We start from the raw sequence: 14977 nt of genomic DNA on the forward strand, positions 1-14977 counted from the left end.
ACCCATACTCCATGGGGATACCTCAAAGTTCCAACAAAATGAATAATAGACCTTATGCATTAAATTGGAACCATTATTCTTGTTTGTTGAAAACGGTAGTGTCATACACATGAAGTTATTAGAATTGTAAATTTAAGAGAAGATCATACTTGCGAAAACTCTTTAAGGCCTTGTACTTCCTCCTAGTCCTTGAACATTTACAAAACTAATCTTTACTCAAGAGCAGCACAGCTCTCTATGTCATAAAGGTGAAGTTCTCTATTCGCCTCATCAAGCCCCTAATTTTAATTTTCAACGAGATCCCTTCCATTTTAGCATTGTTTTATTCATCTTAAGCGAATTTTCAATGCTATTCCCATCTCGTATTTTTACTCCTAGAACCTTTGTAGAAGTTAATCTAGTTGGAGTTTGGTTACTATAGGGAGACTTTTTAACAAAGATTATGAGACAAAAATAGTGTAAGTGTCAAATATCTTTACTTTTTTTATAATAACTTGGATGCTGTGACTTTTAAAAAATATTCATTTGAGTGTCAGCTTTTAAACATAACTACGAGCAAATAAAAATATAGAAAAACCATCGAAAAAAGTTATGTAGAGCCAGAGGTTCTATTTTATTACGAGAGAAAGGCCTTAGAAGAACAACGCAATTCTAACACAAATGCTATTATCAAGAAGGTTGAGCTTGCGAAGGAAGGTTGCGACCCACCCAAGGGTGATGAGATGCTCATGGGAAATTGATGGATTGTTAAGTAGGAACAAATGGTTCATCTCCAGATGTGGCCTTCAAACCTAACAGAGACCATCCTAAGCTCTATCGATCGCAATATATATATATATATTCATTTAACTCATTTAGTTTAACTTTAGAGCCGCTACTAACATGTTATGAGATGATTAAGAGCCTGAGTAATGTGTGGGAGTCGGCCCTACTCTAGCAATCTAGAGATTCTTGTATATAGAGACTCGATCATGGTAAATAAATCTAAAACCTGTTAAGAGCCTAAGTAATGCATGGGAGTCCACCTTATTCTATCTAGCGAACTAGAGATTCTCGTATGAAGGGACTTGACCACGATAAATAAATCTAAAACCTGTTAATCAATACCTTTTCTCTTTTATGAAAATAGTTGGCATGTAATAATCTTAATCAATTTTATTACCTAAATCTTGTAACATGTGAAATATGGTGATCAAGCATGGTATTCGAGCAACAAAAAATAAACAAGCATAACAAGTAATGAGCAGATAAAGTAAATTATAATGAGGAAAATAAATAACTCTAACCGTATCAGGCAAAAATTAATGGATTCTTGCTATTAAGCCCCGGGGCAAGACCATGTGGCATAAGTCAAAAATAAATAATCATGAGCTAAATTAAAGTAAACCTGAATTCTAACATTAAACTATATGGAATTAACCATGAATGAATTAATTCTATAATGCAATAAGCAACTAGATGCGACATTTTTGTCTCTTTTTTTAATCAATAAAAAGGACCGAACCACACCTAAATCAATTCCAATTCCCGAATAAACCATTATGAGTGCCCAAAAAAATTATCTAAATGATAAAATTAATTAATTAAATGCCAAGATTTATTAACTAATTACCAAAAAACAAACCTATAAAAGACTAAGGTCGTCAAAATAAATCAATTAAATTTCAAGTCAAATAATTGATCAGGGGGCCATTATTGGTGAATTTGATCTCCCTAAGATAATTTTTCTTTGAAAATGTATGATGGTAAAATTCAAACCTCAGCAAGCTTGGCTGGACGAATGGTCTGATGCTCCTGTTGTCCACGTGATCATGGGTTCTCTCAATGTCATGATCAAAGATCTCTGATAGTGCTCGTGGGACCGTTGACAGGTCGCTGAGACTATGTTGACAAATCGTCTCTAAGGTCTCGAGTAGTGTGCTAAGTAAGTGTAGCTCAACCTAATACTTTGTTGTGAACGTGGGGCTCATGTGCGTGTCCATAGAACAATAAACATGGTCCTTTGGCCAATCAAGCCTCTAGTTTGGGTCGAAGAAAAAAAGGGTCTCATTTGGTATATGTATGGATCACATTTGTCCATTCAGGAGTATTACAAATAGCGATTAGTTATCTTGTTTTAATTTTATCAAAATTTCAATTTAGAGTTAGGATTTTAAAATAAAAAATATTAACCAACATTACTTACAAGTCGAGTCGAACATATAGAAAATACAGTCAAATCAATTACGAAGCCTCACGTGATCATATCAAGTCAAACTAGAACGTTAAACTATTTGGATCCTTCTTGACTTAATCGCAATGGCGGTTGCCAAATTCCATTAGTGTTCCATCATTGATTAGTCATTTCGGAATTATCATATGTTTTAATAATTTATCCATTTTCATCGAAGTTATCAACTTTGGGAAAAGTGTAAAAAAAAATCCTAGGCCTATTTAGTATTTGCGGTGATTTAGCTCTAAACATTTTAATGATATCAATTTAGTCATAAATCTTTTAATATTGTCAATTTAATCCTAAACATTCTGATTTGATGCCAACTCGATCATAAACATTTTAATGATACCAATTTAGTCTTAAACCTTTTGAAATAATACTAATTTAGTCTTAAATAATTTGAATTGTTATCAATTAAGTCATTCCAACTAATTTTGGTCGGATATTGCTAACATAGACATCGGCCGACTTACGTGACATCACCAGTACTAACTCAGACAATTTTTAATAATATTTCAATAACTTTTTTATTTATCTAATTTTTTTTCTTTTCTTTTTCTCTCCTTTCTTCTTTTTCTTTTAGTAAGTGACCAACCACTAGCCATGGCCAAGCAAGCTGGCCTTGCTTGGCCATTGTCGCCCTAGCCTGGGCAAGAGTCAATCTCACCAGATTTGAGGAAAAAGTGTTAAAAAAGTTATAAACATTTTGTATTTATACCAATTTAGTCTCAAAACCATTTTTTGGTGCCATTTTATTCCTAAACATTTTTACTTAATGTCGATTAAGTTCTTTCTGACCAATTTTGGCCGGATTTTGCTAACTGAACGCCGTCCGGCTGATATGGCTTAATAGGTGCTAATGTAGACAACTTTTAATAATATTTTAATATTTTAGAATTTTTTTTTATTCTTTTTTTCTTCTCTCTTCCTTCCTTCGACCGCTGGCCGAACCACGGCGACCAGCCAGAGGCGACAGCCAGCAAAGCTCGTCGGCCACCTTGCTAGTGGCTGCGAGGGCGACCTCACGCTGGGCGACGAGGATTCGGCGAGGGTCGAACCTCACCGGCCATGGGCGAGGAGGTTCGACCCTCGCTAAATCCAGAAAGGCAAACCTCACCAACCTGGCGGGAGGCCACCTCACGCCGGGCCGGCGAGGGTCAAGCCTTGCCGAATTGTGCGGCTCGGGCGGCACCGGCGAGGACAAGCCTCGCCGCCTAGCGTGAGGCCGCCCTCGCGGGCACTGGTGAGGTGGTTAGCGAGCCTTGCCGGTCGCCATGGTCCGGCCAGCGGCCGGAGGAAGGAGGAGAGAAGATAAAAAAAGAAAAAAGAAAAAGAATAAAAAAAATTCTAAAATATTAAAATATTATTAAAAATTGTCCACATTAGCGCCGATCGAGCTACTAACCGGTTGGTGCCCACTTAACAAAATTCGACCAAAATTAGCTGGAAATAACTGAATCGGTACTAAGTAAAAAGGTTTATGACTAAATTGGCACAAAAAAAATGTTTATGATTAAATTGACACAAATACAAAAAAGTTTTGGACTTTTGACACTTTTCCCTTAGATTTGGCAAGGGCGAGCTTGCCTGGGTGAAGGTCAACCTCACCAAGCCAAATCTAGCAAGGTTGCCTTGGCCTGGGCGAGGGCCTACCTTGCTGGATTTGGCAAGGGGAGCCCTCGTCGGGGCTGCCCTCGCTTAAGCCAAATCTAGTGATGTCGACCCTCGCCCAAGCTCGGCCTCGCAATGGCCGATGGTCAATTATTGGCAAAAGGAAGAAGAAGAAAGGAGAGAGGAAAAAAAAAAGAACAAAAATTGAAAAATCATTAAAATATCTTTAAAAAATTTGTTCACATTAATGCCGATGATGCCACGTAAACTAGTAGTAATATCTAGCCAAAATTAGCTATAAAAACTAAATTGGTGCCATCTTATATGGAAAAAGAGGAATGCAATCATCTTTCGTGGTGAATCTTTGGTGATTCCGGCTCTTAAAAACCACATTCTCAAGGTGGTTAGAGATAGAGCCATCACTTTCAGCAAGGTTCCTCCATCTCCGAGAAATAGAAGACTTCAAAGAGGCTGGGGTCTTGATCCGGCGATCTTCTCTCCTTAAGATATCTTTGCTTTGTTTCGCCTTGTGGCTGTATTTTGTGGCTTCTCCGTTTCTTTGCTTTGGTGTTAGGAATGAGGTTCGCCTTAGCTGTTCTGTGTTTGTCTGGTTTCTAATTGTCTTCCTTGTACCCTTGTGGTTGTTCTTCTAGCTGGTATTTGTTTTGCATCGGATCCCCTTCACTCTTACATTGTTTGTAAGAGTGTAGGTTTTGGGACCGATCTTTTGTACATTTGTCCTAGCTCTTTATATTTATTACCTTTACCAAAAAAAAAAAAAAAAACTAAATTGATGTCAATTGAAAACGTTTTGGACTAAATTGATACTAATTCAAATTGTTTATGACTAAATTAGTACAATTAAAAGATTTAAGGCTGAATTGACGCTAAGTTAAAAAATTTATGATTAAATTGGTACCATTAAAAAGTTTATGATTAAATTAATACCAATGCAATAAGTTTGTGACTTTTTTTATTCTTTCCCCTCTCAACTTTTATATGACATTACCGATTTTATTGAATTATGAATTTAACTTTTTCATCGAAATTACCAAATAATTTAAGTTGTTAATGTCTATTCGAGTCACTTAGCAACATTTATTTAATCGATTATGAACTACCAAGTTTTTTTTTTTAATTAATTGACCTACTCTTGTATGAAATATTACCCTTTAATAAAGTTTAAACATATGCTATAGTAATTCAAGATTGCTTAAATATTGATAAGTGATTAAATAAGAGTAAGAAACCTTATACTAGTCGAAAACTTGATTGAAAAAAAGTCGGTAAATAATATGGTAATTTCAATAGACTTGGTTTTTTTTCGCCTATAAAATTTCTAAGTTACTATAAAAGCTGTAACTTGGAAAACAACCTAATCAACATTGATAATTGACTCACATAGAAGTTAATAAAATAAAATTAGTTAGTAACTTTATCTAGCCAAAAAAAAAAATGGCAATTGAAAAGAGAAGAGCCTCTGACCAACTAAAACTAGAACCCAAAATCAGCAAAACTGGGCAAATTCTTATATATCGCCTGAAGCTAGTCTTCCATCAGCAAGTCTTTTGGACTTCAAACTCAACCTGCGTCAATCGCCAGATCCTTCGATCTTCATTTTATCCTCATCCAAGATGGCCATATGCTTCCTCTTCTTGGATAACTTGCCCGTACTATACCCATTTTCATCATTAAACTGAGCAGCGGTTCGAGCACGTAATTCTTCCAAACTCTCGCCTTCCTTTGCTCTTTCTAGCACCTGAAAACCAGAATTATAGCTCCAATTTAACTGCATGTAAGAATTTGACATATTCCAAAGCAGTAGAGATGACATACCAAATGCCTTCCATACAGATGGGTGTTCGCTAGTGCTTGGAGAGCATTCTGCGCCTCCTGTTTCGTGACATATTCCACAAATGCAAATCCTCTGTGATTTCCAAATTTCATAGGCAGCCTCAAACTCTTAATCTGTGGAATCAGCCCACCGGTCAACCCATATGCTAGAAAAAAGTGCACCCTCAAACAATTGGTATGAATAAAGCTGGCAACGGATTCATTAACTCTAACAGGAGCAATAGTCCAAAATTTAGAAGACCCCACGAAAACTTTAATTTTGTTAAACAATATGAACATCGAATTTGCTTGTTGACAAGAAGATCCAAAAATTACATCCAAAACTATTAAGAGAATTACTACACTGAGTGTCACCTTCAACTAATCCATGATGAACACAATGGAGGCAGTCCATGCAATGGACACATGACATAAGCAAAAAGGAAATTACCTTTCCGAATGGGCTGAATAGCTTTCTTAAATCTTTCTCAGTTGCCTCAAAAGCAACGTTTCTAACAAGCAACTTGGTCGAACTTCTGTCATTGTCAGCTTTATTTAGCACTTGTTCATCTTTCTTTACTTGGCAAAGTTGCAAGATAAGGGCATGCCCATCTAAGATGGTTCCCTGGAGAGAACACAAATAAAATATGAGCAAATTACAAGACAGAAATTTATCAGGGAGAAAAAGAAGAGCCTTACTTGTAAATCCCGGCAAATATTCATTGCTGTCTCCATTGAATCAAATTCTATAAACCCAAAACCCATTGAGACATACTTCCCATTTTTCATGTGCTTCTTTATCTGTACAGAAAACATCTTGATAAGCAGTAGTGGATAATAAATGATAACATTAATTCTTCTTGTCTAAAAGATTACCCTGATGCTGAGAATTCTTCCCTCCTTCATTTGTTTACTAAAGTGGCTTTTCAAAGTCTCATCAGATGTTTTGAAGCTAAGATTCTTCACAAATAAAGACCGTGACTGTAATATCAAAGGCAAAAATATAAGTATACCCCAAAAAAGAAATGCGGGAATTGTCCCTAACTTGTTTACTAGCAAGTCTGGCATGCACAACACTACATGTCAAAGATAAGAAGCTTTTAGTAAAAGCAAAGGGAATCTGAAAAAGTTATACACTCTTGCTGCATCAACCATTTCATACATTCGACCAGAAAAAAATAATAATAATAAAATAATAAAATAAAATAAAATCACACAAGCAATTACATTGTTAGAGTTAGAAAGCTAAGAAAAGTTCCAATAAATTTTTGAATGTTCATCACTTTAGACTCACAAGAACAAGATATAATTTGCATCTAAATGCAAGTAAGAAGAGCTTTAATTTAGTGTGAAGTGAAACAGACAAACCAATATATGGTAATGCAGAACCATTTTTTTAGATCCAAACATATTAAAAAAGAAATTATCTATAGTATAAGGGAAAAATAGGAATACTCGGTTGGGAAATATAGCCCTATCCCCATACTAAGGCCAATCTAGCTCACTATCATGTTTTTATGAGCTTATATAGTTCATCTTACTCGTACGACAGTTGACGCCACCACAGTCAAATAGAATCAATTAAACGAAGCAGGCTGAGTAACACGAATTCAAATATTTCAAAAGTGGCACATGAAATTCTTGAATACATCCAGCACAATAACTTAAATATTGTATTGATAGCATTAACCATTTGACAGTTCAAGATGATGAAATGCCTCAACCTCTAACAATTTCATATGTCAACAAGTGCATTTGAACAGAGATTGCCCTTTACTGTATTGAATTCTGTTATAATATAAAAGTTTTCTTTTTAAAGAACTTCATACAAATACAGATGCTTATACTTATCTATGAACACTTAAGTAACAAGAGAATAAGTACATAGTGTTGCTCAATTTTCTCTTTTCATGCTTCTGCTTTTGAGAACCACATCAAAAAGTACATGTAATTTCAGGCAGAATTGCTTACTCAAACACATGGGGCCCACAATTACACGCATAATACAAAGAGTGAGCGGAAAATGCGTTAACACTGGTCAAAGCAGTAGCAGAACACATGTAATCAGGAAACATACATTTCAAACAAGGAAAAAAACAACAGTTGTATATGAATAATCCTTATCCCAAAATAATCTTGAGTTAGAAGATAGGAAGTAGAAATGCATGAAACGCCAGATCTGAACCTCAATTCTGTCAGGATCAACATCCACATCTGATAGTCCCTCCACATGTTGTTCTAGTAACACCCTTTTAGCATCCTGTTCGCCAACAACAGCTCTATCGTTTCCATTGCTTTTAGTTGTTGGATTAAGAACATTTCCAGGAGCCCATTCTAAATATAGTGGTGCATCCCTACATCGTGGTTAACTTTTATTAGAAACTATTAAAACAACTAAACAATGATAACATGAGAAAGAAAATATATCAAAAGATCAGGCAATGTAGTGATCAAATGTGAAAAATCACTCATCTATCAAAATGTATCATCTGTTTCATTACCAAGGCATCTAAAAACCTATCATAATTCATATTTCTAGCAAAAATATGTATTCTTAGCATTGTAGAAGGACTAGTTGCTCTTGCTCCATTCCATCTCAAAAGCCCTAAATTATCATACATTCGATTCCTTTTAATATAACAATGGATTACAGATTTCCAAGTAGTTGAGAACCACATATTCTCCCAACTAACAATGTATCATGGAGCCAGCCAAACTCAACAGATGAGACTTCCCGATTTAAAGCATTTTCTGTTATCGTGGCAAAAGGGCAGCTTGTGAAGAATTCACACAGTCATGAGCAGCACATCCAACACACTTGTGCAAGAGAAAGACAGTCAGGGGCTGTCATGAAGCAGATAAAGATTGAACATCACATACTTGTATCGCCGGTATGCTAAACCTTTAAAAGCAGCACGAGCTTCAGAAGGTTCGAGGAAAACAACCTGATATATGTAACCAGAATAAGGTTAAATTGTCGAGATTGAACTATCAGACTATACAGAAAACTACACCACGAGGCAAACTTTGATTCATCGTTGAAGAAAAGAGAATGAGAAAGGGAAGGGAAGGAGTCCTGACTATCAAACTATCAAAGTTTCCTAGCACAACCATGTCATTTTATTCATGAGTCATCAGTGTTTCATAACCATGGTGAAATAATACTGTGTCTGTGTCGTTTCAGAAAAATGAACATCCAGGCTAGTCTCAGCTAGAATGGATCTAGATGTAGAATCAGTGATTAATCTTCACAAGAACCAAGCCTAACAATATCGCAGTATCCCTGGACCTATCTCCTCCACCACTGTGACCACCCCTCTACCTCTCCCATCTCTCCTCTTACCCAACAGAGAAGGAGCTCCCATGCAAAGGGTAACTGGCAGACTGATATTATACACCCTGTTCTCTTCTGCCAAAATTCTGAGCCAAATTAATGTCGCACATATGCAAGTGTAACGATCAGTTAACATGCTGTTCGTACCAAGCTTCTGAACCCTCATTAGCTGTCCGCTGGGGGTATTTTGGCCTACATTACCAAACAAATCTATCTAACCTAGCAGGCATGTCAATCCTCACTTCAATTCCATCATATATGCCAGCAAATATAGAATTGCACCCCCAATTAGATATCAACAATGGCACAAGTTCCCAAAAAAACACACAATATTAGGGAAAAAGTGTATCGCAGTTGGATGTCCTATTTAGATGGGAAAAACATAGAGAGATTACCACATACCAGTGCCATTGTCTTTGTTGGAGGCAAAATTATTTTATCCAGACTACCAAATTTCTCGAACATTTTAGTCAGCTCAGCCTCAGAACATCCATAAGGCAAGTTTTTCGCTAGCAAGACGTGATTACTCCTTTTCAAACTCTCTGGTCCCTGAGTGGCTAGCTCCTCCAAAGATGCTACATTGACACCAGCGTCTGCCAATGCCTTCTTTGTTTCAGCAATTACTTGTGTCTCTCCTAAAGCAATACGTACGGCAAGATCATCGCCTTCACGATCAAGGAAATCACTTTTGCTTATACCATACTTCCTCGCAATGTTTTCAACAACCTATGGTATTGAAGAAGTGATAAATGAGAGCAAATACATACACCTAAAAAAGATACGCATGCTGACCAAAAATGGGATACAATAATCACATGACCATGCCAATAATTTCACCCAAAGCATTCATGACAAGAAAGATAATTCTATAAATGATTCTCCATTAACTAATCAGTCTTATACAACTACTCGTGAAGACACTTTATGTTTAATCAAGTGCTGGAGCTTCAGATTTCTTGCCGTTGTAAAATAATTACATTGAGCAAAGTTCTAGATTATGACAATTGAGGAGAAGTCTTGAATCAACACCAAAAGCTGAACAAACCGTGTCAGGGCGCATGAACAATGTATTCCATGCTTTTATATCTCCACTTGCTTCAGAAGCCTTTCTATCTTCTTCCCGCTGTTGTTTGAAAGTTTTTGGAGCTTGATTTGAAGTCAATCTACATAAAAGTAACATTATAAGCTCCTTTAGGACAGCATATTGAAGGAGCATAACACAAGTAAAATTATAAAACTAGTACTTACTCCTGCTTTTTAGAAGCAGGTTTCTGCAATGCTGGCAAAATATGCAGTAGTCTTCCCTGGAAATTTGAATAGTCCAATTCCTTTGAAGCTCTGCATGATAAACAAAACAGAATAATACGTCTGATCTAGTCTATTTCATGACCTGAAATAATAATTATTACATATTGCCATCTTACAGCTTTAACGGTATTATCAAGGTTTGACGGCACAAATCAAGTGGCAAAACACACACTGATTTGTAAAACAACTGATAACCTATATAAAAACTATCCCAATGGCTGCTGCTCATACGGTTAAGCAATTTAATAACTTAGAGCCTATAAAATATATAACATTGGCATGTGTGCCCATAATAATAGTTGACCAAGAGATTCTTCAAGCTTGCTTTTCTGTTCTAAGAGACTAAGAACTAATGAAGCAATGAATAGTGAGCCAACAACTTCATAGTTAGAGCCCATAGATTCACAGCGTACAACAATAAGAGATTAAGTTTAAGTAACCAAGATCTTGGAGCCCAAGAATGGCCAATAAACCTACTATCTTGAAATGTTTTTAGAATGAATAGAATATTCAAGCATTATAAATTCAATAAAAAATTAATTAAGTGAAGAAACACAGAAGTTCTCTAAAAATTGCAATACCTTGATGCAGACTCTGGGAGAGCATACTGGATATAAGCAATGCCCTTTGACCGTCTTGTTATCTTATCAACAACAACGTGGACTTCCGCAACCTTGCCAAATTTGCTAAATAACTCTTCCAGCTCTTCCTCACTTCACACAAACACCATAAATTACACAAAGAGCTGGCTATAATGATGTGGTCATCTAACTAAGAAAAGTCAATATTTCTCCGGAAATTGTTTATACAGATAATTTCTTTAGATTATCTCACAAGATAAAACAATTTGCAAAGTCAAGTAGTCAAGGTTAAGAATTACCTTGCCGTGTAAGGCAGGTTGCGAACAAAAAGACGGCCAGTTTCCATTATCCCTTCCTTATGATCCATTGCACTTGATGAGGGATTTGTGGGGTCAAGTGCCTCGCCATCTGCAACTTCAGCAGGACCTTGCCTCTCAGCCTCATCTGGCATATCGTTTTCTTCATCAACATGTACAGTTGCTTCATTTTTTACCCTGGACCTTTTATTTGACAGATCAACTTTAGCTTCCTTTCCATTAACATCACCTTCACCTTCACTATTTTCTGATTCTGACTCAGACAGTTCTTTCTTAATTCTGCTCTTGAAGTAGTCCATGTCAGAAATTGGATCATCACGAGAGACAGCAGAATCATCACTATCTAACTCCTCAGAAGCATCACTGTTTGAATATTTTATAACCCCCTTGTCATTAACTTTTGCTTCTATTAATTTTTCTTTGATGTTGTTCTTTGATTGAGTAGGTTTCCTGTTGATGCTCTCATTTGGGTAATCTGTTGAAACTACTAATGTGTCATTTGCCCACAACTTTGACTTGGTCCTTGATTGCATGACTTGAAGAAACTCCTGAAGCTGAGGGTCATCGCTCTCACTTGTCTTTTTAAGATTCTTCTTCTCTCCCTTAGGAATCACAACAGCGGAATCACCACCATGAACTTTTTTCCCACCCTCAGCTACTTCATCTTTATTCTTCAATGAGTGCCGACTCCATGGTTGAGGAATATCAGGATCTCCAACTTTTCGTGCAATCTAGCAATAAGCAAAAGATTTGAATCCACATGTTCGAGCTATGTTTATTGACATAAGACACTCTAATGTGCATTCAGAGAGAGTCTCTATATGACAAAGGTATTTGATTGACTAAATCATTCATACTATCAATAGTGTCTCCTAGAATCAAAACGTCTTGAGGATTACTAGTAAAACAGAGACAATTAAGTAAAAACGCGTGCCGATCACACATAAAGGTAACAGTAATCAACTGAAGAAGAGTGTGTGTCATGATCAATTCATATTAGCTGCATTGCATCAACAGCCATTTACCACGCCTCTTCGGATGGAATATATCTTAGACAAGATGGTGAGAACGGGAAAAACACATAAAACGACAGAAGGATCAGACTTTGAACAAGAATCACAAAACGAACCTCACAAACAATCCGGCAAGTATCGAGGTAGGATTTGTTGAAGTACCTAATAGCTTCCCGTGCTTCCTGCTCGGTGCGAAACCCAATAAAGGCAAACTGTCTGCTCTTGCCATCGCTGCGCACATTCAAACCACGCGAGTGTAAAAACATGAGAGAGCCCGCTATATCAAAAAGAAGAGGAGGGTAAAACAACAAATACATGGTGCGCATGAGCTTGACATCTTGTATTTCGCCTTTCCGAGAGAAGAGTTCGCGCAGGCGATCCTCCGCCACGTAATTGGGCAAATTTTTTACGCAAATTCTTGACCTGCACATAAAATTAACACCAAATTACAAAAAATTAGTTCGTTCGTTCGTTCGTTCGTTCGTTCTTTCGGCTTTAACATAAAAAAAAAAAGGAACGTATCGAGCCAAACTAACATAGCTGTTGCACGCCAAGAGCAGAGCAGAGCAGAGCCGAGCAGAGCCGACAGAATCAGATAGATACGAAGGCGACTCTATCTAATTGTCGAACTCGAAGTGTTTTCACGGTCGCCGCTGGGTCGCAGCCTGGACTTGGAGGCAGGGTGTTGCGAAGGACGGCGAAACCCTCGTATAAAGTCGGTTCTGTGTTCGGTCCAGCCGGTTTGTTAATTCAAGCCGAACGGTTTGAGTTTTTCGCTTATTTTGTATTGACCCATATTATCCCGTGTTTTGAATAAATTCTATAATTTTTTTTCTCTTATTTACTTTTGATTTCTTTCAAAGATGGGAATGCATAAATCTAGTACGGAACTTTATTCGAGTAATAAAAAAAAATTACTAAGATGTCAACATTACCGGCTTTCATGAATTCTAACAAATTAATATAGATTTTTCATTTAAGGTGGCTTGGAGTAAAATCTAACTTTAGGCAGCAACAAATGCATATTTATCTTCGCTAGGAGTATTACATATTTGAATGATAATTAGATTGTGCACCTCAAGTTTGATCCTTAACACTTTGCAGCTAGCAAAAAATGCAAGAGGATTGAATATTATTTCAAGAGTAACAATTGAAGGAGGATTGACAAAAGTTTTAACTAATGTGCGTTTGGAATTCACTAACTTAACAACTAACCAAAAAACAACGTGATACGGCCCAACCCAAGATTTTCTAGTCCCTATTTGTCTTAACATTTAGCATCAGTTTATTGTTGCCATGGCTAGCTCCTTCTAAGAGATGGCCATCAAAGTTTAAGTTGATTGGTTCAAGTTGGTCGCGATCCAACCTGGCTAGGCATTTATCTTTGTGACAGTTGAGACTACTTGGAGGATGAAGTTGGTAAGGGTGCTCCTAATCCCCATGCTGGTTTTTTAATACAAGGTCCCAAGGCTCTTCTTTTCTTAGGTGCCACGTGATTTCTATAGTTTTGAAAAGTTAATTACTTAATCTTTAAAGCGGAGTTAATCAATTCAATCAAATCACAAAATTCTCAACACTCCTCGATGGATAGCTGCCACTAAAAGATATGGCATCTTAAGAACATTTCATCTAATTTGGACAATTCGGGTAATCTTAAGAAAGCTATTAATGAGTACAATCCAATTTTATTCTCTAATTGAACTTTTGACAAAATAATATTTTCCGTCAACTTTGGTCAAACCTTAAGCAAAGAAAATAGGTGGTTACGTGTAGCATCTTGGAAGTCTTCCAATCTACATCAACAATTATTAGGATATTTCATGGCCGGGGATTTATCTATCTAATATGGACTTTCCTTTTTGTAATTACCAAAAATCAGCGCTCAGCTACTCCTTTGGTGGCCTCGCTAGCTGGAGGCCAGCTGTGAACAACAGCCTTCAACATAAGGCCCAAATTCATTTTAATCAGTCCCAGTTTTCCCCCTCACGATTTTGGCACGAAGATACTCGAACAAGATGTTGGAAACCGTGGATCTCCTCGTCGCTCGATCGGACCGAGTGTTAGCGAATCCTGGCCTAACCTACTTCCCACGCAAATTTAACTTGGACAGAGCAATCTCTCATCACATAATGAGAATCTTAATCAGTGGATTTGGTAATGTCCCACTCTAACGAAGAACCCTGTAGCACAGGCCCAACATGGTACCATGCTGGGCCTATTTCACTAGTCATTGGGACTAACATTCTCCATGAAGCCCATAAGCCCGTACAATCGTCTCCGCTAACGTACTTCCCTTTTTCGATATCTAAATTAAGCCCATTTGGTATGGTTATAGCTGAACTATGCCATGGCTATGCTATAAAGAGTTACAACGTATCTATTTGGTAATACAATTTCAAAACTACAGCGCCTCAAAGCTGTGAGAGCCAATTTCTTGAAATATCTTGTAAGTCCTTGTAATTTCGAGGGCATTGCAACTAGGGATGAGTGATTACAGATTCCGAATATGATCCACTTGAAACTTAGAACCTACTCATTAAAACAGATTCATCATTTTCAACAATCTAAAACCTATCCTATATACCTGAAAACCTAAAATCTACCATGTTACTGGTTCAATTTACTCAATTCCACTTTTATTATTAATTAAACGATTGCAGTAAATTACCATCTTTTAATAACCACTTCTAACTTGTTCAATTCACTAACTATGACTTATATTTAAACATATGAAAAATATAAAAACATTAACAAAATAAAAATTG

At 36.8% G+C, this 14977-nt stretch overlaps 1 protein-coding gene across 3 annotated transcripts; it reads right to left on the bottom strand.

The window, feature by feature from the left end:
- Positions 1-5109: 5109 nt before the first annotated feature.
- LOC104425659 (multiple RNA-binding domain-containing protein 1) lies at positions 5110-12931 on the bottom strand. Of its 3 annotated transcripts, XM_010038413.3 has the most exons (15): positions 12749-12931; positions 12528-12635; positions 12329-12443; positions 11182-11930; positions 10883-11014; positions 10242-10331; positions 10039-10156; positions 9396-9719; positions 8540-8604; positions 7845-8013; positions 6536-6640; positions 6359-6460; positions 6111-6284; positions 5663-5794; positions 5110-5585 (listed from the first exon to the last, which is right to left on the bottom strand). In XM_010038413.3, coding segments are annotated over exons 1-15 (2553 nt in total). In that variant the 5' UTR covers positions 12751-12931; the 3' UTR covers positions 5110-5417. The 3 variants fall into 3 exon arrangements, with proteins under 3 accessions (XP_010036715.2, XP_018721233.2, XP_039161425.1); XM_018865688.2 differs by lacking the exon at positions 12749-12931 and having other exon boundaries at positions 12528-12643; XM_039305491.1 differs by lacking the exon at positions 12749-12931 and having other exon boundaries at positions 12375-12443; positions 12528-12594.
- Between the last annotated feature and the right edge of the window lie 2046 nt (positions 12932-14977).

Source organism: Eucalyptus grandis, chromosome 11 (genome assembly GCF_016545825.1).
Source record: "Eucalyptus grandis isolate ANBG69807.140 chromosome 11, ASM1654582v1, whole genome shotgun sequence".
In the NCBI taxonomy this organism is placed as follows: domain Eukaryota; kingdom Viridiplantae; phylum Streptophyta; class Magnoliopsida; order Myrtales; family Myrtaceae; genus Eucalyptus; species Eucalyptus grandis.

What these genes read in the sequence shown, in the direction of transcription:
- LOC104425659 (XM_018865688.2), bottom strand. Translation starts at nt 12,643, where the DNA reads ATGTGCAGGTCAAGAATTTGCGTAAAAAATTTGCCCAATTACGTGGCG. An exon ending in CTCCCAGAGTCTGCATCAAG is followed by an intron (nt 10,332 to 10,882) that starts GTATTGCAATTT and finishes TTTATCATGCAG; the next exon opens with AGCTTCAAAGGAATTGGACT. An exon ending in GAAGAATTCTCAGCATCAGG is followed by an intron (nt 6,461 to 6,535) that starts GTAATCTTTTAG and finishes TTTTCTGTACAG; the next exon opens with ATAAAGAAGCACATGAAAAA.